The 23,867-nt window shown below is 29.7% G+C and overlaps 1 protein-coding gene across 6 annotated transcripts in view; it reads right to left on the reverse strand.

The window, feature by feature from the left end:
- The window catches only part of LOC134686780 (PR domain zinc finger protein 1-like), a 50,327-nt gene continuing 26,460 nt past the window's right edge, over positions 1 to 23,867 (reverse strand). For 4 of the 6 annotated variants that reach the window (XM_063546537.1, XM_063546536.1, XM_063546538.1 and 1 more), the window contains 3 exons: positions 12,758 to 12,880; positions 11,173 to 11,428; positions 1 to 4,967 (listed from right to left, as the gene is read on the reverse strand). In XM_063546537.1, coding sequence (XP_063402607.1) covers positions 3,082 to 4,967; positions 11,173 to 11,428; positions 12,758 to 12,880 — 2,265 coding nt within the window. In that variant the 3' untranslated portion in view covers positions 1 to 3,081. Of the gene's footprint in view, positions 4,968 to 11,172; positions 11,429 to 11,753; positions 12,346 to 12,757; positions 12,881 to 18,024; positions 18,114 to 23,867 lie in introns of those variants that run through there. The other 2 variants (XM_063546539.1, XM_063546540.1) reach the window with 2 other exon arrangements.

Genomic DNA, 23,867 nt, shown 5'->3' on the forward strand with positions numbered 1-23,867 from the left:
TACTCTTTTATTTTTGATTTTTGTAACAAAAAAAAACAACCTTTAAACACAAGGTTAAATAGTTAACATGGCATGGTCCTCTGATAGTGTGCACACATAACAAATGCAATATACAGTACAAAACACAACTGGTTCCCTTAATGTATAAAATCAAAAGGTAACAGTAGTTCCAATCTACCAATGAACTGATGCAAGCTAGTATGAGTTATGAAAAATTTGATTTAGAAAAAATGCAATATTTCTGGTATTATCTACGTGTAGTTACAAACTTATTTTTTAATGTGGTTTATTTCTATTTTAATATTTCTGCAAACATATCAATAATATCTTGCACTAGTTAATGTTCTGGGATATTGTTGATAAATGGGCTGATTATTTTCAAAATAAAAACCTTAAAATTAAACCACTTTCAATGTTGCTAGATTTTACAGTTTTCAAATCTATTGAATTGTTTTAATTGCATTGAGAATACACTAATGCATTTACTATTGCAACTGAAAAAAATCTAACATTAATTGTGTTTTCAAATTCAATGATTTTATTTTTGCTATCTGTATATCAAAAGCGTATTACTGAAAACATTTTGCTATCTGTTTATCAAAAGCGTATTACTGAAAACAAACTGATTCACAAAAACAAACATTTTAAATATCTCTCAAACGTCTTTATTTCAATTCCTTACGGAAGCCATGTTTGTTCTTTGCAAACCTTTTAATCATGACATTTAACAATAGAGAATTAAAGCAGTACACAAGAATGACATATCAATTAAACCATCCTTTCTCTAAGACCATAGGTCTCAATAAAACTCCTATTACCGGTCTCGGATATTACTACCGGAAACACAGACATAAATAAAATCAAAACTTGACAAATATTGACATCCTTTTGAACAGAAATTGAAATATGTTCGCTTTACAGTAAAAAGTAAACTTTCACAATAGAAGACTATAAACAGCTTAATTGTATTAATATTTTTCAACATGATCATATCTCGTTCTACAATCAAATGTTTGACAAGTTTTGTTATAATGGTTGATTTCGATGAAACAGCCTTTTGATTCTTACTTAGTTAACAAGTGGCACTAAGTGATGCATACGGAATATTATTTGTCTAGTTAATGGAGGTCGAGAGATCGGAGAGAATGGAAAACTCGCCAATTTCCTATCCTCATTCATTTGACTATAATAACAGCATCATGTAACCTTTCATTGGGGAATAACACAAAGTGAAATGAATAATCGCACCAGAGACTTGAAACGTCACCGTGTAAAAACATTAAACTTGTACTAATCATCCAAAACACCTGTTAATAACAAGCTCTCGATAGATACAATTGAAATTATCAATTAACGTAACCGATATTAATTTACAAAATTGAGGTAAAATGCATTAAAACACTTTTAAGAATTGAAATATAAGACAGTTTTTATCCCCCACATAATTGCACAAAGCTGTAACGACTTTCGTCTTTTTTCTTTCCTGTTCAGGTATATTATATTGTACGATGATATTCAGTACTGATAAGAAAGCAATCTCATTTTATTGCTGTATAAGGACACTTTATTCATAATATGATTGTCATATTAGAACGTATGAGAAAATAATCCCCTATCAAGTTTACAATTTAGTATAATAATATTTAACTTAATGTTTCAGATTAGTAAATTTCCCTATGGTGGAAAAAAATTATGACTTATAGTGTTGTAAATCAGTTACTTAAACAAGTCTGCCCAAAAAAACTTAAAATAAAAATCTACCTATACATTTTGAAGAAAATTTATACAATTTTCAACTATTTAATCATTATAGTTGACTTTTTCTGTAAGACCCATGGTAGACAATTTTGAAATCATTGAGACTATAATAAGAATTCAAAATATGCCAAGTATTGAAAATTGACGTCTGGTAAAGTTTTTAACACATGAGCTTCTCATAATAACTTTTCTTAAAAACATTTATGCAGATATGCTACATTTATAGACAATTATGCACATGTGTCATATTCTAAAACAATATTTGTGTAAATTATCATAAAGTAGATTTATAAATGTTAGAAAAACCTAGATTGTCAACCATCTATTTCATCTATTTTTTCCTAAACTTGGTCAAATTCAGAAGCATGCAATTGGTATATTAATAGAATAATGGATATTATGCTTGTATTACAGTATAAACAAAAATCAAAATCACTAAGAGTTAAATATGGCACTCTAAAACCTTGGTTAGAATAACTAAAGACCAGAAGTCATACTCCCAAAACGACCAAATCCATTGGTTCACTCCAAATATAAATAAAAAACACATATATACATAAAAAAATGCTGCCTAAGTCACAGAAGAAAGAGAGTCTGGAATTAAAAAAAATGCATCAGGTTGATTTAATATGAATTCCTTTTTTTTAAATCTAAAAAAATCAATGATCTAATCTTTCTTTTTCAATTAAAAAATAATGCTAAAAAAATAGACATTTCTTCATGGCACCCAAAACTGTATATGGCACTCACCTTGATTGCAAATAAAAAACAAATCCTTAAAAAACAATTATCAAAAATATTTACAAATAAATAACAAGATTAATTTATCAAAACAAAAAATGTCATGATTGTTTCAAGTTCATGAAAAACAAATACGTTAAAATCTGAAACAAACAGATCTTAAAATTTGTTTTCAATACTTTCATTGCCCCTAGTTACAACTCAATTATAATCAATTTCAAAATTATTACTTCATATCTATCAAGAAATTAAGATAATGATTAACTTCTTGACAAGATTTTAACTTAATATTTATTTATCGAGACTAAATGCGAATGCATGCTTATATTTAGTTTACTGTGCAATAATAACATCTGACCTAAATGTGCAATTGCTGATTATACATGTGCAATAATATTACAATGACTAGATGTCGTTTCCTTTGGCAACAATTTTTTGGACTTTGAAAACTTAGCAGAACAATACAACCTTTCATATAAATGCAATAATCTGTGCCCTACATATGACTTAAAAATGTTTAAATGCACTACACTGATTTACTGGGTATTAGAAGCTTTGTCAGCTGGAACCAACACAAATTGTTTATGATGCAGTAATAGCTTCTACACTGTGAGACAGTGATGTCGGAGGTGAAACCATCCTCGGCGAAGGACTCAAATAATGAATCGGTTTGGTATAATTGTCATTAGTATCTTGGTCGGAGTCCATTGTCATGGTCATGTGATCTTTAGCCTCTTCTTCATCCTCACTGCCGTTCTCACTAGTATTACAGCTGTTTAGGCGGAGGTGATTTGAACTCTCTGGATCGTATGAGGTCTGATGGCTGTATGAATTATTATGATTGTCAAATGAGTTTGACTCATTGTCATATGAGTTGCTGTTTGGATTGTCAAAAACACTTTGATTGTTTGTACTGTTCATGATACTGAGTTCAATTTGTTCCCGAACTTCCTGAGACAAGGTGCTGTCATCTAAATTATCTAATCTGTCACGACTCAGTATAGACTGGTGTGTATTCTCTAACAGAGCATTATAGTCTATGTTCATCCCAGACGGGATACAGTTACCTGTCTTCCAATGAGTTTTGAGTCCACTAGCACTTATGTATTTGCGATTACACTGAGGACATTCATAGGGTCGCTCATTTGTGTGAAGTCTTTTATGAAGCTTAAGATGAACGAATTGAGTGAATTTAGCAGGGCACAATTTACAATGGAATGGCTTTTCTCCACTATGTAAACGCATGTGTGTTTTGAGGTTGCTGGTTGAACTGAAACGTTTCCCGCACACTTGACATTCGTGTGGTTTCTCTCCAGTGTGTACCAGATGATGTTTCTGTAAATGTGCAAGTTGTGTGAAGCCTTTTCCACAAGTCTGGCAAACAAAGGGTCGTTCACCGGTATGTGTGCGCAGGTGAACTTTGAGGTTGGATAATTGTCCAAAAGTCTTCGAACAAACGTTGCATTCATAATGCATCTTCCCATCTCGCTTACGTAATGGGTATGGCAATGACCTGTGACCTCTAGAATCAATTTTAGGCTTGCTTAGGTTGAGAACTTGATCAGGCTGCTGTCCAATCGGATGGAAGGGTGGTGACATCTGTTGCTGATTGGCCATTGGATGACCAGGATGGAATTGTGGGTACATCTGCCAAGCGAGACCAGGATGATAAGGAGGGAATGGAAACATTCCTGGCATAGGATACATCCCTGGCATTGTTGGAGTTGGGAAGTATAATGGGGGCCCAGACGAGGGCATTTTACCCATACCTTGGGTCATCATTTTGTTGAACTCTTCTGTTCGACTCATAAACTGTTGCATCGGTGACTTGTCCATAAATGGACTCGGTGGCATGAACTTTGGTGGATATGGAAAGAATGGATTGAACTGTGGCATTTGTTCGGGAGTTTGCTTCTCTGGAAACTGTTCCATCTTAACCTTATGTTCATGAGCTGGTGTGATCTGAGGTTTTACATCTAGACTAGACTTGTTGAATGGAAACACATTGCCTCCATTTAACATCTTTTCTGGTATTTCTTCACCTGATTCTTTCATTTTCTTGTACAGTAAGTTTTCAATTATGCCTGAGTTCTTTTTTGGTGTACTATGAGCCATTGTTCTATTTTGACCAGGGAAAATACTGGTCGGACTATTCTGAATGGGTGAAACTTGTTCATTTTCTTTGCCACTATCATACTTGTCGTCTGGTGTTCCACATCGTGATTTGTTTTTGTTGTCATGGTTATCATTATCATCACTTGTAGGACTGCCGTCCCGTTTGTGCATGCTGTAATCAATTGCATATCCATCACTCTGACTGTAATCGGTTTCAACCATACATTTTTCCTTTGGCGACCTCTCAATGTCTGGTTTCAGTTCTGGCAGTGCCTCTTTGAACATTGGTCTATTTGGACATATTGGTAGGAATGGCTTCGGCATTGGGATTTGTCTTTCTAACATCTGCCGCCCTGAAAAGATAAAAGAAAACTATAAAGTATTTAATCATTTTACTGGGTATTACTCCCAGATAGCTAAAAAATACATGTTCATTCATAAGTTTAAATTCCTTAGATTTTTTTCAGTTCCCCCCCTCTATCAACCATTAAAGGTCAAAATTGAAGGAGTTTCCAGGTTGAACAAATATTCTTTGGTTGTTACTTGGAGATTCAATGCAATTTTAACCTTGAACACAACATTTTGGTGGCAGCATGGTAACATCATAGTGGCCTATAGAATAAAATGGGAGTAACAGAAAAAAAACTCCCATCAAATGCCAATTGATCAAATGCACCTGGTATCAATCCAAAATGATCAGAGCTCCTCTTATATTATTTTTAAAGTAAATTCAATAGGGTAAAAATGAAATAAGAAGACAGATATAGATGATTTGGGGTTCAATTTTGAGTCTTTATGTAAAAGACAGTTTAGGGAGGCAGATGCGAAGAAGAAGGAAAGGTTAGAGAGTTAGACATGGAAAACGATGATCTTTGTAAAAAATAAATGGGTTCTATGTATTGTGAAAGGTGAAAAGGTTTTAAAATGAATTATGATTAATCTGTGCTAAACTAAAAAAAATATTCTTTGTCATTTGTTTTGTGAACCTCTCTGAACTAGTGATTGAAGCAACTTAAATTTTCGGCAAACTGTACTTTACAGAGAGTGCAGACAAACTGTTTTTTCTAGTTTATTCCAAGTTGGCAAAACCAAATTTCTCATTTCATATTCAAAAAACACATAAATATCAACAAATGTTAATTTAACAAAGAAATAAAAATCTGTAGGAAGATTCAAAAATTTCAATTAAAAAAAATTTAACTTTTAATTTCATTTAAATTTGAGCATTAAAATGTCATAATGTCAATCTCACTGTGGATACAGGTGTCTCATCCAAAAAAATATCTTTTCTACAAAACACTTCCAGCGTAAAACTTTTACAAAATTACAATCAGCAAATTAAAAAAAAAATCAACGTTATAACGATATAGACTCTTGACAGTGCTTTAGCCTAATGAATAGACCGAAGTCTCATCCCTGTGAAGTATGCATGCAATCACTTTATAAAATAGTTGAATAAAACTGAAGTCTAACGAAATAGAAAATGATAATACCGGCTCGTACTTGACAAATCACTTGTAAGAGTGTTTTATATAACTGTTTGTTTGTCTTGGTAAAGAGAGCTTGGTGTTCTAATTCAAAGAAAGAGTACTTGACATTAATAGGCGACTTGTTAACAGTCAATTATTTGATGGCTTCAAAGAGATGATAGACACTCGCCATTATTTTCGTTTTCACTTCAGAAAAGGAATGTTCTCAGTGCTCCCTTATTACGAACGGGCGAACATTTTTTTTGTTATGTTTGTTAATTAATTCAAAATCAATTTCTCACCACTGACGAAAAATTATCTTGACTTTGTACAACTACTTGATTTTAATTCTCAATCAAATAATAAAGGATGATTCTGAAAATGAGAACGCCATTTTTTTTCTCGCTTTGTTTTGGCGAATTACTCATGTCTCCTGGAGGTTGAATCATACAATGACGATTCGTTAAACTAGACCAAAGTCATATTGATGAAGGGAAAACATATTGATGCTATAACTACAGCTGTAAAATGTTGTTGACTTCTGCTCGTACCAAGCCTACATCAGTTATTTTCTATGAAGGTTTTAATATATATTGAATAATGTGTTCTTTACCAAAAGTTATATCTATTTTGAGAAGGGATTGTTATCTACACGAAACTTTAGAGGAGTTGGTTCAGCAGTCCTTTATTTATCTTTTTGAGAAGGGGACGCTATCTACACGAAACTTTGGAGGAGTTGGTTCAACAGTCCTTTATTTATCTGTTTAGAGGAGGGATCTCTATCTACACGAAACTTTAGAGGAGTTGGTTCAGCAGTCCTTTATTTATCTATTTAGAGCAGGGATCTCTATCTACACGAAACTTTAGAGGAGTTGGTTCAGCAGACTTTTATTTATCTATTTTGAGAAGGGATTGCTATCTACTCGAAACTTTAGAGGAGTTGGTTCAGCAATCCTTTATTTATCTGTTTAGAGGAGGGGACGCATTCTACAAGAAACTTTAGAGGCATTGGTTCAGCAGTCCTTTATTTATCTATTTCGAGAACTCTGGTGCAAATGTAAAGCCTCTTCTAAAAACCTTCCTTTTTTATCAAGTTGGGGATAAAACAAGTTTCAGAGTCAAAATAAGAATTATAGAAGTAAAAAAACTTAACCCTGAGAGAAAGAGAGCCTAATACTGCTTAAATCAAACATTTCTGACTGATTGAGAGCTAGATCTAGTGCTAAGTTTTTCTTGCATATTCAGGACAAGAAACCATCACTTACATAGGTTCTAAATAGTTTGTCTAGTAGCTTAAAGGACTAGAAACATGTCTACTATTGGTAAAATGAGGACATTTGCAAGGTTTTTTGTGAAGTAGTTAAAGAATTTTTTTCTTGCTATGACTTAAATCAATTACATTTGGTCACATGTATTTATGCCGAATCAATATTTAAGATGAAATTTAAAAACAAATTGAAGAGCTTATTTTCCAACATCCATAATAAATTGATGTTGATAAGTATCAAAATATTGAGAGAACTGACAATGGATATGCTGGTCGTTGAATAAAGCCTGCTGATTGGTCCATGAAGATTATTATCATCAATGGCCTGAATTTTTTTTTTTATACAGATAAAATCTTTTGGATGACAATTTTATGCTTGGTAATAATCATCTAATTTTAATTATGTAATTACATCTTTGTTCTTTACCTTAACAGACATAGAAACCTTTCTACGACAAAACTTCACGACCTTACTTGGACCAAAGAAGTCAATCGAGCAAATGTACCAGAATTATTTTTCACAAACATCTGTGATTTTTACTTTTTAATGATGATATTTCAAATTATTTTCGCTTCACCAGTTTTAATGATTTCGAATAAAAGCTTGTGTTGTGTGGATTTGATATAAATTCTTTCCGGTTAAATATCGGAGAATGGTTATGAAGAGAAAGTTGTCAAACCCCATAATTAGGGGCAAGTATCGTGTTTCTTGTCAGAAATTATTATTAGGTTTAAGCATACAGAGCACGCCATTCTTGGTCGGTATTTTTTCACTGATTGATATTAAAATTGCAAGTTTGGTATTAAAATATAATAAAAGTCAGGTATTTAATGGACGATGGATGATGTTGGTGATTTTAAAAAGAAATAAATTAACTTCTTAATTATAATAAGTTAATATTAGGCTTGTAATTTTGTTGATTAATATTTTAATCTTTGCTGACATGTGTTCTTAATTATCCTGTGAAATTTTTTTATAACACTTTTAATTTGTTCATATAATAAAAAAAAAAATATTGTTTAGCAAATTCATAAATATTTTTTTTTATATACTGTGGATTCATTTATTTTCATGGGTATCAATTTTTTTGGATTGCTGAAAAACTTGTAATTTCGTGGTTTAGCAGATCTCTGTATACAAAATCTATTGAAAGTATGTTATTTATTGAACATTTTACTTCGTGGTTCACCTGTACCAATGAAACCCACAAAATTGGTATCTAACAAATAATAGTGAATTCACAGTATATTTCAACTATTAACATTTTCTTGACACGATTTTTGTTTTTTATTTTTGTAATGTGGTTTATACTGTTGCATTAACATAATACCACATATCCTTTTATCTGTATTAAATATCAATGGCTAATAATTCTATTTTTATTAGGAAATAGTTTCATAAAATCTAAAATGAAACGTCTTAGCTTTAAGCACAAATAATAAACAATTACAAAAAACGAGACGCTATAAACCATTTTCATTAACTTATTTCATCGTTTTTAGTTCCTTTGAAATTCCAAAGCAAAAAAAATCCAAATAATATCAAACGCACCCTAAGCTAGCATCAGTAAAATTAATCATACAAAAAATTGATAATAGAGTTCTCTAGTACCTTTCACCAAACAAGGCAATAGTCATAAAAAATTCTGTGCTCTTTGTAGCCTTTTCTTATTAATTACTTGTTTTTCAAGAGTATTAATTTCTAGAAGTTTTATGGATTTAGAAATGACGGTAATTTTCATCATGTTTCACAGAATCGTCAGACAAAAATTCAAATATTAATCAAACAGTAAAATACCTAATAATATCTTATGAAACAATAAAACTTGGCCTTTAGCTTCTCTTCACCTTTCATTTTTTTCTTCAAGACAAGATTAATATCCATCACCCAGAAAAGTTACCAGTGCTGATGTATTTAATTAGTAACCATGAGCAGACATTTTCATGGTAATTAGGGGTTGATAATTTATGAATAAAAGGTGACTACCAAAATGTCTTCCCTCTCTAAAGGGCACAAATGTTGATATTATCCCTATTTGAAGGGATTGCATGGTGTGAGCAAATAAAATTCCACAATCATAATTTATAAAAAGGGAGATAATTTGCTGCTTTTTAAGGGAAGAATTTCACCTAAACTACAAAATGTTCCACCTTACAATAATTGATTAATTGATTGATTATTGTATTATGAAAATATCCTATGGCATACATTCTTGTAGTTGTAAAAAGGGCTTGTTAATTACAAATTTGACAGAAACAGTCAACCACAAAAAATGTAACACTAAAATAATGTTCATGAAGATTTTAACAAGATTTGCATACATAGTCTAGAGTTATACAGCTTAAGATTTTTAGTGAGTCTATAATCCGTATTTTTAGATACACTTGGCTTTCTGCTTTTCATGAAAGGTATGAAATTTGTAAAAATAAAATTTAAATGAAGTTTTAAAATTTCAAATTAGGGAAATGGAAGTGTATGATAAGCATATCATTAATCACAGGGTTTTTACATGTATTAATCAGCTACCCTCCTATTCAGTTATATCATCTTTTCTCAATGCTAACAAACTTTCCCAATTACAAGGAATAAAATCAGATTACGAGCTACAACCTAGTATTCCAAGAAGAAACACTTATTGATAAAAAGATACATTTACTACAATAGCAAACAATCTGACAATCAAAAACAGGTGAAAAGAGATTAAAAAGTTTGCTTTAAGGATCTTTTAAGGTGATGGTCATAGGAAAACCTAATTGTATGACGTAGAAAAAATAAATAATGCTACTAAAATGCACTTGTTCTAAACAGGAAGAAATTATATTGTGTTAATTATAAATTTCCAAAGGACCTCATTGTCAAGGTGACAATAATTAACAAATACATCATATCGTCTCATTCATTGTTGGTTTTTTATAGACCTTGTTGAATTTTATTATAAAGGACCTAAAAATATCAGTACTTTCCACATAGAATAAGAAATACTATGAACCATGGTAAAAATTCTCATAAAATAGAAAAAAGTTTACTTTTTCAGTCAAATAGGACTATTGGGGTTTATCCTAAAAATGAAAGATATTTTTTCACTGTTTGTCAACTTTGCAAAGTGATTAAGTACTCTTGTTAAATTATACTGAGTACCTGTTCTATCCATTAGTTACAAGGTTCACAGATTACTGTTCATTAGGACAAAGTTTAAAGGGGGGTAAATTGACTCAGATTTGTTCCAACAATAAACTTCAGGGTTATGAAATGTATAAATATATAAAAAATGATATTAACACCTCCTTTCAAACTTTTTTCCAAAACAAAAACCAATTTCATTACAAAGATAAATACAACACAAAATGGAATCCTTAAATTTGTTATTTTTCTCTAGGATACCAATTTTTCGTTAATTTAAGGTAAACTTTTCAACAAAATACAATTTTCACAGAGGCTTGTATGCCGACTACAGCAACTTAAACCCATAAAAAAATCAATTAAATCCACGAAAATAAATGAATCCACAATATATACTCCTTCTCTCCTCTCAATTCAGTTTTTAAATCAAGATAACCTGGTTAAAACAGATTGGACCCCCCCTTTTTTTAATAACCCCAACCCAATTCCTAAGCCATTAACACGACCAATTTTTTCTGATTTAATTTTACCAAGGATTGGTATAGTTAGCTATACAAATCCTTGCTTTTACAGAATAAGTTAATTCTTATCTTATAACACAAGGGGGCTGTTTTTTTCAAATTTGTGACAAAATATTCAAATTTCAAATTTACAAAAATAAGGTTATACGTTGTAAAAATAAATCATAAAGTGAAACTTACGCCAAGTCTGCAGCATCTCTTCGCCCGTGAGGGGGTAGTTGAGGCGGTCGGCATACTCTCTACAGTACCAAACCATTAGTTCTGTATTGGGAGGAATTGGTTTTGTTGTGTAGAAATAAATATTAAAGTCAATTTGACAGGCGATTAAATTCTGCTGCGCTGTTGTGTTGTAGGAGAAATTCACATAGTGCATCCAACTAGATTTGGTCGTATCGCAATTATCAATAAACTGGTATACAGTATTGTTTTTGAAAACCTGCAAAAAATAAAAAGATATTGAAAATATGTATATCAGTATAAGTTATAAAAAAAATAATTATTTATAATTTTAATCAAATATTTGATTAAATTTGAAGAGCGAAAAATAAAATATTTTTTTTATCAATGTACAGCTGGAATATTATTATTAATAAAAAAATTTTTTTTTTAAATCTACGAAAATAAGTCAAAAATTAGTTCAAACATGTGGCAAAATCTATCTTAAAATCTGATATTAGAAAGTAACTTTTACATATGAGATTATTTTAATCATAAACATTTCTCATATTTCACAAATTTTGTGATGAAACATAATTTTTTACCCCAAATTAACAGGTGTCGGATAAGACGTTAAACAAGCACCTGTGATTAAAGACCTCGCTCCTCAATATTCATCCAACATTTAAACATCTTTTCACTTAAACACAAAAATTAAATGCAACAAAAAATGTTTCTATCAGTTAAAAGATTTAACACGCTATTAGTCCCGCAGGTGAAGCTTCGATGATTTGTGATTGTAGCCAATCAAATTAGGTGTTACAAATAGTACCTACAGCAAACTCAATAATTGAAGTGCAATCATTTACACACGACTTTCGACAAAAATTTAAAATTTTAAAAATTCAGATTTAATCGAAATTATGTGAAATATTTAGAGTGAATATTATAATTTTGAACTGCTGGATTGTGATACAACTTAATTAACATAATTAAGTCCTTTTAAGTTTTATTCGACTCCCAACCTTCATTAAAATTTCATTATATAATTTTCTAAAGTAAATGTCATCGCAGTGTCCTAACAATAGGCTAGTTATTACGATGTTTAAAAATAAGATATGTATCAGGGAAAGTGAACATTAGCGGAAACACATTAATCAAATGAAAATTTAAATATGAGTAATATTTTCTATTCTTATCCATATTTTTAAAATTATGAAAATGATAGAAATATAATTATCATGAATTCAATATCAAGGCTATATGATAACAGACTGTCATAAATAAACAAGATGAATGAATTTTGGACGTCTTGAGCTTTTGCATTTCAATTTATACAGTGATAGGGATTTTTTTTTACATATATACTTAATGGACTGCAGAAAAATTATTATTTTTCTAATGTTATTGTTATAGCATGTTTTGAAAATATTTTGATGCCATTAAAAAGTTAAATGGGAATAAAAGTGAATTTATAAATAAGCACACTTATTTCAACCCCCAAAAAATTTTTATGAGACAAATTATGATAATCAAATTTGAACTATGAAATTATCAAATTTTGCAATTCACTTTCTGTAGGAAAGTTAAAAAGAGAAAAAAAATTTACCTTCCAAATTGAAATGCGTTCTGGTTCTGTGTTGACGTAAGGCTCTTTGGTATACACTTCTCCAACTAGAGGTCCAAATCTTGTTCCTCTTGGAATATAATCTAAACTCCAAACTCCTAAACTCTGAGGAAGAAAAAAAAACACATCAACAATCAAATATTTTTTAAATTGTAGTTGACAATAAAAATAATAGGGAAGAAACCCACTTGTAACTTAAGAATTAAAAGAGAAAAACCTTTTCATCATTCTATACAAGATTTATTTATCTGCATGAAAAAACAAACAACAATACATTTCAAACAATGCATATCCCACCCTTGGAACATGAATAGATGATAAATTTAAAATATTTCATTTCTAAAAAGTACAAGCAAACATTTTAAAATTCAAAAAAAAAAAAGAAAAAAAATGCACAAACAAAAATGATTTTTTTAAGTTCCTACCTGAAAGCTTGTAAAGAAACAGAGTAAAATTCTGACAAGTGTTCCTGTATATATTTACTATAGATATGAATATTAATCTATCACCCCCCACACTTATAAGTACTGATAAAATAAAAGATGATTTTTTTATGATGAACTGATTAAAAGTCAGTAAATTACATCTCTAACTTTGATGGCATCGGGTCAAACCTGGAGCTGTTTTGAAGATAAGCCCAGTTGGAGCCAAGCAAAAACAAAACCCCTATATAAACCATACATTTTTCTAGGTATATTCAGCTGTGTTGAGGAGTGGAAATTAGGTATTTGTTTACTCTGCTTCATGGGGAGCTATTTATTGTGAATGAAACAGAATTCTAGTATCAAATCGTTGAACTATCTATTTAAGCCAGCTGATTTAGAATTGACACAAATCATTTACTTTCATATCGTAATTTTTTTTTTTCTTCATATTTTTATGTTTATTTTATTGATGATTTTTTTTTAAACTGACATTTGAAAAGACCTTTTAAATAACAGTAAAACTGTGAGAGATGATGCACCTAAATTATATTTTTTTTTGAGAATAATTTTTCTGCAGAATTTTTTGTTTTTGTTTGTTTTTTTACATTGTTGATGGTTGATTGTTATCTCCATCAAAGCCTGTCATAATAGCTTATCATCTCATTGACGATTTCCTCACAACTCTTTTATTCTAAATGATTGATATATTTGTGTTTGTACCTAACTTATAACATTATGTTTTTCTAAATTCTCCTATAAGATCGATAAATGTGAAAATAAAAACATGTTCAAACATTTTTTATTATAAAAATCATCTCTTTTGAACTTCTTAATGAGCATTCAGGCAGCTTTTTGGTCCCTAATTTCGTCATGTACCTATGTTAATACATTTTTATTTAATTCACGGAATTTTTTTTTTGAGTTTTCAGCATTTCCTATGAAGAAAAACTAGAAAAGCACTTTTAAAGCACAAAATGTTATTTTCATTTTTTCAAATCTTGTACATATAAAATAAATCTGAAATCTTCAAAGGAACAATCTATAGAAAAGTGCACTTCAATTGTAAAAGCATCCAGCCAAAATTATTTTTTTAACGGTTACTGACCTGTTACAAAATAATGAACGAAAAATATTCCAAACGATAAAATCAGAGATTTACCATCTCAAACTGAATATTGTTAGTCAACAGCTACGTTCAAAGCTCAGAAATTGAAAAAATCCAGAAATCTTTTTCATAAGACAGATAACAACTATACTGATTTTCACCAGTTTAAATTACATCTAATTCAAATAATTTCTCGTACTAAATAATCATTTTTCCACGTAAACTTGACCCTTAGTTTTGGATAGTCATCATGATAATTATCGGGCGCCTTATAAAGCTGGTAAAATTGGTCGATCCTTTCACTTTTGGACAAAACTGATTTTCCACAAATTAACTTTAATACTATTATGATGGTATCAATAACTATATGACAAATATCATAGCGGACTTAATTTCTGTAATTTGTTAGTATCTTATAATGACCTTTGAAGACAGTAACGATCAGGGTTGATCTATTGCTTTTATCCTAACAATAGCCGTATTGGTTAAACGTAAATTAATCTACCAATTTTTTGAAACAGGAATAAAAAGTGACGAAATCTTGAGGTGAAAGTTGGAGAAAGAAATTAAGTAGACGAAGGTCACTTGCAATCTATCGCTCACTTAAATCAAACGATTAGAAAATACTTATCAATAATTTTCCACCTCGTAATATTTTTTCTCCACGCTTGAGGTGTATAATTAACAGTAAAATGAGCACTATCGTTTAACCAATCTTATTTAGTTGTCAGATAGTATGTAGATGTGTTAAGATCATTCACAAATATTTAAACTCTCCAATCAAATCTATTTCTACCGATTTATCTGATTTATCCCGACTTGATCAATATTTTATATGACTCAATCATGAAAAATTTTAATTTCATCAATATGATATAGATAATATTAACTTATAAAGTAAAGATAAATAGAATCAACAATGAGATTAAGGTAGACAGTACTACAAGGTCAAAAGACGGTTAATCTCGTAACACCACCAGGACAAATATCAGTGTCCTTAAAGTACAGATAAAGCATAATAACTGCTGACTAAAGATCTAATAATATCTTAAGATTATTTTTTGGTTGCATAATTATTGTTTAGTAAAAACCTTGAAAAATATAACTTAAAGAAAAACAAAAAAATGTATAAATTTGTGTATACAATTTAAGAAAAATACTCATGAAGGAACATAAAAAATACTTTAAGTAAAGCATTCCTAAAAATACTGTCCTTGTTTGTCATGCAAAAGACTTCATTATCATCAAAACAAATAAAACATTTTCCAGACAATCACATGACAATCACATGACATCTTTTGATGAATGCTCTTGAATTTAGGGAAAGCAAAATATAAAATGCTACAACAGGAAATTTGTTTCTGATTAGTTATTTCAGTTAATGATTGGATAATAAAAGTAAAAGTAAAGTGCCAACAAATTGAATGAAAGAAAGACATGACCAATTCAAAGATTATTTTTTATTAGAGTAATCTCCCCTTTCATATTTAATAAAAGAGTTATCTCCCATTAAAAATGCCAATGATACTTTTCAACACTTTTCTTCAAAAGTTCTGTGGTTTACATAATATAATTTTTTTTATATCATCATCAATATCAATATAAAATATGGTTAACCAGGGAAATTTATGTCCAACTTTTGATCCTTCTTTATAAAAACATGTGTTATTATAAATTATTGCTCATTCATTTACTATTCAAACTTTCCCCATCTCCTTCTTCCATCGTTTCAAGCTTTTCATGAACAAAAATGAGCGGAAAATCATAATCAATTTTATCATTTCAATCTAAATAAACAAATAAAAATTAATCAATTTATCAAATGATAAGGATGTTTATCTGCGGCCCAAATTTTATTCTAATATTTTTTCGTAAAATTTATTTCAAATTTCAATTTCTTTTATCATTAAAAGTGAAAGAATTTGGAAGAACATGTACATTCGTCAAGGACTTTCATTCAAACGAAAGTGACAGCTTATTTTTCATCTTTATGAATATCTCCGCTTGTTAATTATATTTTAAATTGACAGGAAAAGATATCGTATTTCAAAGGAATGAAAGATTTAACTTTCTGATGTATTAATCATGTTATTAAAGCTATGATTTTACATTTAAAAGTGATATAAGAAATCAAATCAAATCTTTTAAAGAATTAACATAGTAATTATACAGTCAGCAGGACTTTTGCAAGGTTTGATTTCGCAAGGTTTGATTTCGCAATTCAGAACCTAATGTTTTGGTTTTTTTCTTCTTCTGAAAACTATTACAAGAGCTTTTAACTATTTTAAATGGTTTATGATTAAAATTTAAGACAACAAAATCTACAAAGCAAATGAAATTGCATTAATTAAAATGTACAATCAAGAATCAAGAACATAACTACCATTCTAAAGTTTCAAAACAAATGAATTGTTTTTTATAGCAGTGACACTTTCTTTTCATTGAACAATTTGAACAATTTAAAAAAAAGTCATCTTTTTAAATAAACATTTTATGTGATCTTATTTTGGATTCCAGTTCATGTTTACCCTCCCCCCCCCCCCCCCTTTTCCAAAAAAAAAACAACTAGCTATCCTTTCTTATAAAATTCATATAACTTTTGAGTGCAAAAATTTTGTTACCTTATTTTGACTGTAAACTGCTCTTATAATGCTTTGCAATAAGACTTTCGATCTAACCAATTCTTGACAAGTTGAAATGGTAAAGCCGTTTGAAGTTAGACATAGAAGGAGTATTGTTTTAACAACTTTGACATAATTCTAGAGCCTAGTATACACGTATTATGTAACGAATCGGTGTAGTTGGTCAAAAGGACATGTCAGTATTCTAAAGTTACCCAAATATTTATGCCAAATGTTTGTACCGATTCTCGAGTGTCGTGGAGAAAGTAACGATCAAATCGATTGATTTCTCCGCTGTGGTAAATTTTCTAAAAACAATGAGATCATCGTTGTCCTTTCGGAGCTTTTCTACTATCACTTTCCAGATAAGAGTGACACGTTAAAACAAAACAAATTTTCCTTGATATTACATGTTGTCAGTCAATGGCGAGATTAAGCTAGACTAACGGAGAATGTTGCACATATTTAAATATCGATAAGATTATAATATTGACGGAGGATGATAAAGGGAGATAACACTAACAATTATCCATTCACAAACTGTTGTTCGAGTGTTTTCACTACTCTCTCGTAAAATACTTGTAATAGCTTGCTTTGTCCATTTATCGTGTATTTGTTTATTTATCCGATCATCCTAGATCATATGATGTGACCTCTTGATTTCAAATGTCATGTGAAAGTTTCAAATCAAGGAAAACATTTCTTATTCACAAACTATGTGCACTTTATAATTTTGATTAATATATTTCAAAATGTTTTTTTTTTATTTTTTATCTTCACACCTGCACAAACATTTGCAGAAAATAACAAACTTCTATATTGTTCCATAGTAGTGCAAGCTGCAGTTTAAGTACTTTTTAAAATATGAAAACTGCAAGCAATCCTACTTCAAAGACTGCCTTCCTAACTTTCAAAGAAAAAAATCTTGAAACTAAATCCATTCCTGTCAAAATTTATACTGAAATTAAGAGTTCTTATTCTTTTTGTTCCCAACCTTTATTTATATATCATTTGATTTGAAAAATATGTCTCAATTTTCTTTTTCTTCATTTTCAACTCCCATCCCTTTCCCTCATTCCATATATTGGTTACTCTTACCTTAAATACAGATTAATTTCACAAACTGAACTTTTTTTAAAACAAAATGTCATTTCTCAAAAACAGCACCACATTTATCTGAATCATTCTATATAACTAAAACTCTCAACTTTCCAAAATAAAAAACGTGTTATCCTTTCTCTGTGTATAAATAATTAACGTAGAATTCTAACCTTGATGTAAAGTATCAAAACACTCCACTCTTACACTCTTGACGAAAAGTGACACTCTTATTAAATACTAACTTTTACTGAAAACTGACCCGCTAGTTAAATCTTGTAAGATCAGACTTTGAAAGTCATCCAGTCGAAAAAATAATTTCCCTTTTACACAATAAGTATCCTTGCAATTTAACAAAGTCTCTTCATAATTTTTATAAGTATGTATTATTTACAAAGGACGATATTATTATGATAAAGAGGTCTTTCACTTAATGTATGAAAACTTCAAATATAAAAAAAAAATGGAAAGTGAATTCATTTATTTTTTTCCGAGACTCAACCTTGTTAAAAGCCCATCTCTTTAAACTTTAGTTTAAGTAAATATCTCCCATGAAAGAGATAGCTAAGAGGAAAGTGTGCTACTCAGAAAGCTACAATGTCCTAATCCTCCACAGAGAAAGAAAATATGTATCAGAAGTTATTGAAATTTGAAAAATTACTTCAAAAAATGTTCAATGTCACTCGAGATTTTCTTTACTCACGAGTTGAGACAGTGAACTGAGTTGAAGGATTATCAAAACGAGTAGTTTGGAACTTTGTTTGTTGTCATAAACACTTTTTTATAAGATCAAAGTTTTTACTTTAATGCATAATTTTTTTGCAGACATATTACTAACAGTTAAGTAGGTGGCTGACATGAAAATCAATCAGAAAGTCCTTTATTTGAATTTTCCTATAACTGTGTGTCCCTTCTGTTGTGTGGACACAGAAGAATGTAGTCCTGTGTATAGAAGGGCAAACATAATGCTAACTATTAATTTAAGTGTGTGGCTAGTGCAAGAAAATCAATTAAGAAGGCCCTTTATTTTATCTAAATTTTACTATTGCCTTTGTTTGCTGTTTGTCCCTTCTACTGTGTGGACACAGACACATGTTAGTTTGAGAGGCAGACACCTTTAATTTGTTGATTTTATGTTGGTTTGTCCAGTAGCAAATAATTCATGCTTGTAAGAAATTATTTTGCTGAAGCCTGTATCTTGACCTATTATAGATGTTTATTTTTGTTTATTTGTTCTGGCTTGCTGCCTTATTAAAGTATACCTTGAAGTTGTCTTTTATTGAAACAATTTAAGTCACTAGATTAAAAGAAAGAAAAGATATAAGCTTATGCTTAAATCTCACAGTTTAACCAGTTTCTTGTTTTCCAGACAACATTAGCTTGCCTGAACTCATCAGTTCTATGCTATGCTTTTAGCAGACAAACCAGGAACAAACTACAGTAAACATGTATCCTCATGTAGTAAAAAAACAGATTAATTAAGTGAGCCACTAATTGGGAACTACCAGGAAACAGATTTAATTGGAAAATTAGGTCATTTTTGAATACTTTGGATTCATAATCATTTATTAGGTACAAACTGACATGTATTTCAAGGGAAAAAATTAGCAGTAAAAATTAAAAAACCAAGAAAATAATTATTCATGAAAATAAATTATTTCCTCAATTCATGAAAATAATTATCCACAAAAATAAAAGAAGCCATAGTAATTAATATATAATCTTTCATGTCATTTAGTAAAATATTGTATGTAAGTGTACTAGTCTAGATTCTACCCTCTAAATATTATAAGAATCTCTTCTGACTGTTTGAAATATTTTGAAGTAGATCAAAATATACTTTCTTCACAAGTGCATCTTCATAGATATATTTAAATAGACTGCCAAAATCTTAAAACGGATTAAAGTAATTTTTTCAACAAGTACTTCACTTCTGAAGTGTTTTTAGTCATACATTTAAATTGTGTTCCTCCAAATCTCAGCACATGAGGGTGAGATGCTGGTCTTATCTATGGAAACTGGAAAGTCATTTTAAATTTATCAGAGAGAATTTATACAATGAAATAATTCGTTGCACTTAGTATGTAAAAATATCAGCTCAACAAGGAATTCTATAAACAGGGTGTCCTTCTTTACTTTGTTTAGGGGTTTTGACTTTATATATATATATATCTAACTTTGTGATTAAAGGGATTCCCTACCTTTGTACAGAACCTTACCCCCTCCCAAGCCACTTATTTATGTACAGACTCAACTTGAGTTTGATTTTTCATTGGTGTTTAACACTATATTCAGTGACCTAAAGATTTCATGCCCATGGTCGAAAGTTCTAATGAAGAAACTGTTGTCTATCACAGGAAAAGGACTGATACATAATTACCATACAAAATTTTTTTTGTCAAGGTACTTTTTTAAGGGAAGATAACTCAGAAAGTTCCAATGAACAACCAAAAGACGAAATGAACGAAGCTGTAGTCTTTCATAGGAAAATCCCTGATACTTAATTTCCATAAAATAGTTCAAGTTGAAATTTGTGAAAAAAAAAAAAGCTTTTATCAACCAAAGATATTTTTTCTAGGGGAGATAACTCATAAAGTTCCAATGTAACAAAAGACAAAATGAACAAAAAGACACACAAATTGAGATCTTATTCTTATACTAATATTATGTAACAAGTTTTCTAAATGAAATTTAAATCTTCAAATGAAGACATAAAAACTTTCCCATGAAATTCTGATACTTTTTTGTTCCTTTTTAATGTTCTCCTCTGTAATTATAAGACGTTGATAAATTATTCACACCCATCTAATAACAGTTCTATCATTACATATAAAGTCTCATTACAATGTTAAACGAAAGTTGATTTTTCTCTCTTAATCGGTGAAAACGTTTAAATACTAGAAAAAAGCCATTTAAGGACATGCTATAAGAAACGTCAAGATTTAATAGGGATAACATGCTGGGTTGACTAACATGAACTTTCAAACACCTTTAATTAAGAAACGGTAGAGAAACAATATCAGCATAGTGTCCTGTTTCTGTAAACAGTATACGGTTTATTAGGGTAAATATTGAAATTTAGAAATCCTGATGAAGTGTTACCATCATTTACTAACATACAAAAATTATTACATTACAGGGTATCGGTGAAATAGAAATTATGGAGAAATTGTTTCACTTGTTTGAATTAATATAGTGGTAAAATATATATGGAAAGGTACCTCATAATATGAACCAGGTTGAAATAAATTTTATCAAATTACAGGTAGCCTAATGAACAAGTCTATACTTCATGTAAACAGACTAAGAGCTCAAAGATAACTTATATGTTTGCTATGAAAGTGTCCCTCTATAATCCCCCCAAACTCTGTCATTTTTCTACTTTTAATTTTGAAATAAATGTAAAATTAAATAATCATAAATGACTGATAAAAACAATTTATAAGGGGAGATAACTCATTTGACATCTTAAAAAGTTATCTTTAGAGGGGCCCTGCTCAAAAATAGAATTCTGCTTGTCCAGAACAAAATCTATGCAGCCATTGATTGATTGATTATTGGTGTGTTATTTAGATCAGCTACCAAATTGTTGGGGAAAAAACACCAACTATGAGAAATTCTAGTCTTGGACAGTCACCAGCTACAAGTGAGGTTTTAACTCACAACCTCAGTTTTGACCATCAAGTTATCACTGCAGATAAATAACAACGACCAAACAGTTACCAAAGCCCCTGCAGCCATCGTCTACTCTGATCTAAATAGCACAATTCCTAGGCGTTAAAATCAGAAATGGGGCTGACAACTGTCACACGGTACAAAATCTTAATCTCTCTTTCATAAATCAATTTTGTTATTAAACACATATCGGCTTTGTTTTAACTTAATCAATAGATTATACATGTGTGTATCTAAGTAAGGGTTACATGAAATATTTATTTCACTCTTATTTGATTCTTGTGACGAAGCAAATTTTTCAACATTAAAAAAAGTTAAAGGTTTTACACCTTTGGTGACATTTTTTACATTAGTATGGAAAGACATTAAAAAAAGTTTTTAAAGTGCAAAATTTTGCTTTTTTTCATGATAAAGGTTTAATTGTGGTATTTGCAAAATTGAGAATCGTCTTATTTCATGTAAGATGTTTTTCTGCAACAAAGCATTGTTCTTGTCTCCCATGGCCCACTAATTTAACAAGTTTCTAATAGGCACCTTTCTAATATCCAATCAAATTCTTTAATTCAAGATAATTTAAAACCAAGATTTTTCATCATTTCTCAAAGATGCATTATTAGTGGAGGAAAAAAACAATTAACAAATCAATTTAAAAAAAAAATATCTAAAAATAACCAAAACAAGTTTCATTTTCCATTAAGATTATCTCATTTCTATATTAATATAAGTCAATCAAAACTTATAAATAATTTTTGATATAAACCAGAAAATCTGTAATCTAAAAAAATCACTTCCTATAAATCTGTCATTTGCCAAAAAAAATCTGCAAAAAAATATCAAAAAAATCTGCAAAAATATCAAAATAACATATCTCATAAACATACCTTATGACCTATGCTTGTCTCTTACAATGAAATATACCAGATAACAAAATCAAATCTTATATCCCAAAATCTCTGATAACCCAATCAAATTGATCTAATTTTAAATATTTAAAACAAGCGAGTTGCTGTTTTAACATTTAGTAAAAGTCTTTGAAGTTCACTGATTAATTCTGATAAGGGGAGATAATTGCTGTCAAAACACTTTTTCTTCTTATCTTTCCTCAGTTTTGTGGCTTCTTATTTTTATCTGGCTTCATTTGTACTTTCTTTATTGAAAAAATATTTTTAATTTTCATTCTTCTTTTATGAATTTGCATAATTAATAATGATAAAAACAATTTCAAACTTAAAAAAAAAAACTAAAAAAAAATACTTACTCTAATTTTTAAAATTGAAATTGTAAATTAGAATTTATACTTGAATTGATCTTTTTGTAATCTTATCAATTTTTTTTAGCAATGCACATTTTTTTCTGTTTTACTCAAAAATAATCAAAACTTTTAAAACTTTTTAAGTATTTGTTCATTGAAAATTAGGGCAAAACATATTCAATTTGACCAAATAATTTAAATTACTTTATAGAAATTACATCAACATTGCAGTTTCATAATTATAAGTTTTTCAGGAAATTGAACCGTTCTGAAGTGTTATATTACAGATATTAATCAGGCTTTTCTCTTTCACTGATATAAGAGGATCTTGATGGTGTGTTTACAAAACAAGAATTAAGTTGGCTAAAAAATAAGAATATAGATAATAATAGGGTGCTCAAATATAAAGAAAAGAGAATAATTGACCCAGCAAATAAAAAAAAGTAAAATATAAAGATTGAGAAAAAAAGTAGAGAAAATAATAAAATTTGAATAAAACATTTCAGGAAAAAAAGAAGACTGACCCATGAAAAACCTCATTTAATTTCTATAAATACTACAGGTTTCGAGTCTAAGTGCTGACATCATTTGCTGAGTAAATTCTAAGTATAACATTCTTCCTTCCCCTAATTTACCATTGATGATGGAAGTCTATTGTGTGGGTCAGAAGATTATTATCTAAGGGACCAATTTATAGCATGATAGTCAAAGTCCCATCATTCTATTAAGGTAAACAAATTTAGGATTAATGTAGGGGTTTATTGTATGGTATGAGGGACCAGTAATTCATTCTAATTACTCTTCCATTTGTCCCATCAGTCTATACAATTGTGTTTATATGTTGTATGTTTGCTTTTTTCTCTTATTATTATCATTTTGTTTTTACTTGTATTGCATACATGTATATCAGGGCCTC

The sequence above is a fragment of the Mytilus trossulus genome, chromosome 10, assembly GCF_036588685.1.
Source record: "Mytilus trossulus isolate FHL-02 chromosome 10, PNRI_Mtr1.1.1.hap1, whole genome shotgun sequence".
Taxonomy (NCBI): Eukaryota; Metazoa; Mollusca; class Bivalvia; order Mytilida; family Mytilidae; genus Mytilus; species Mytilus trossulus.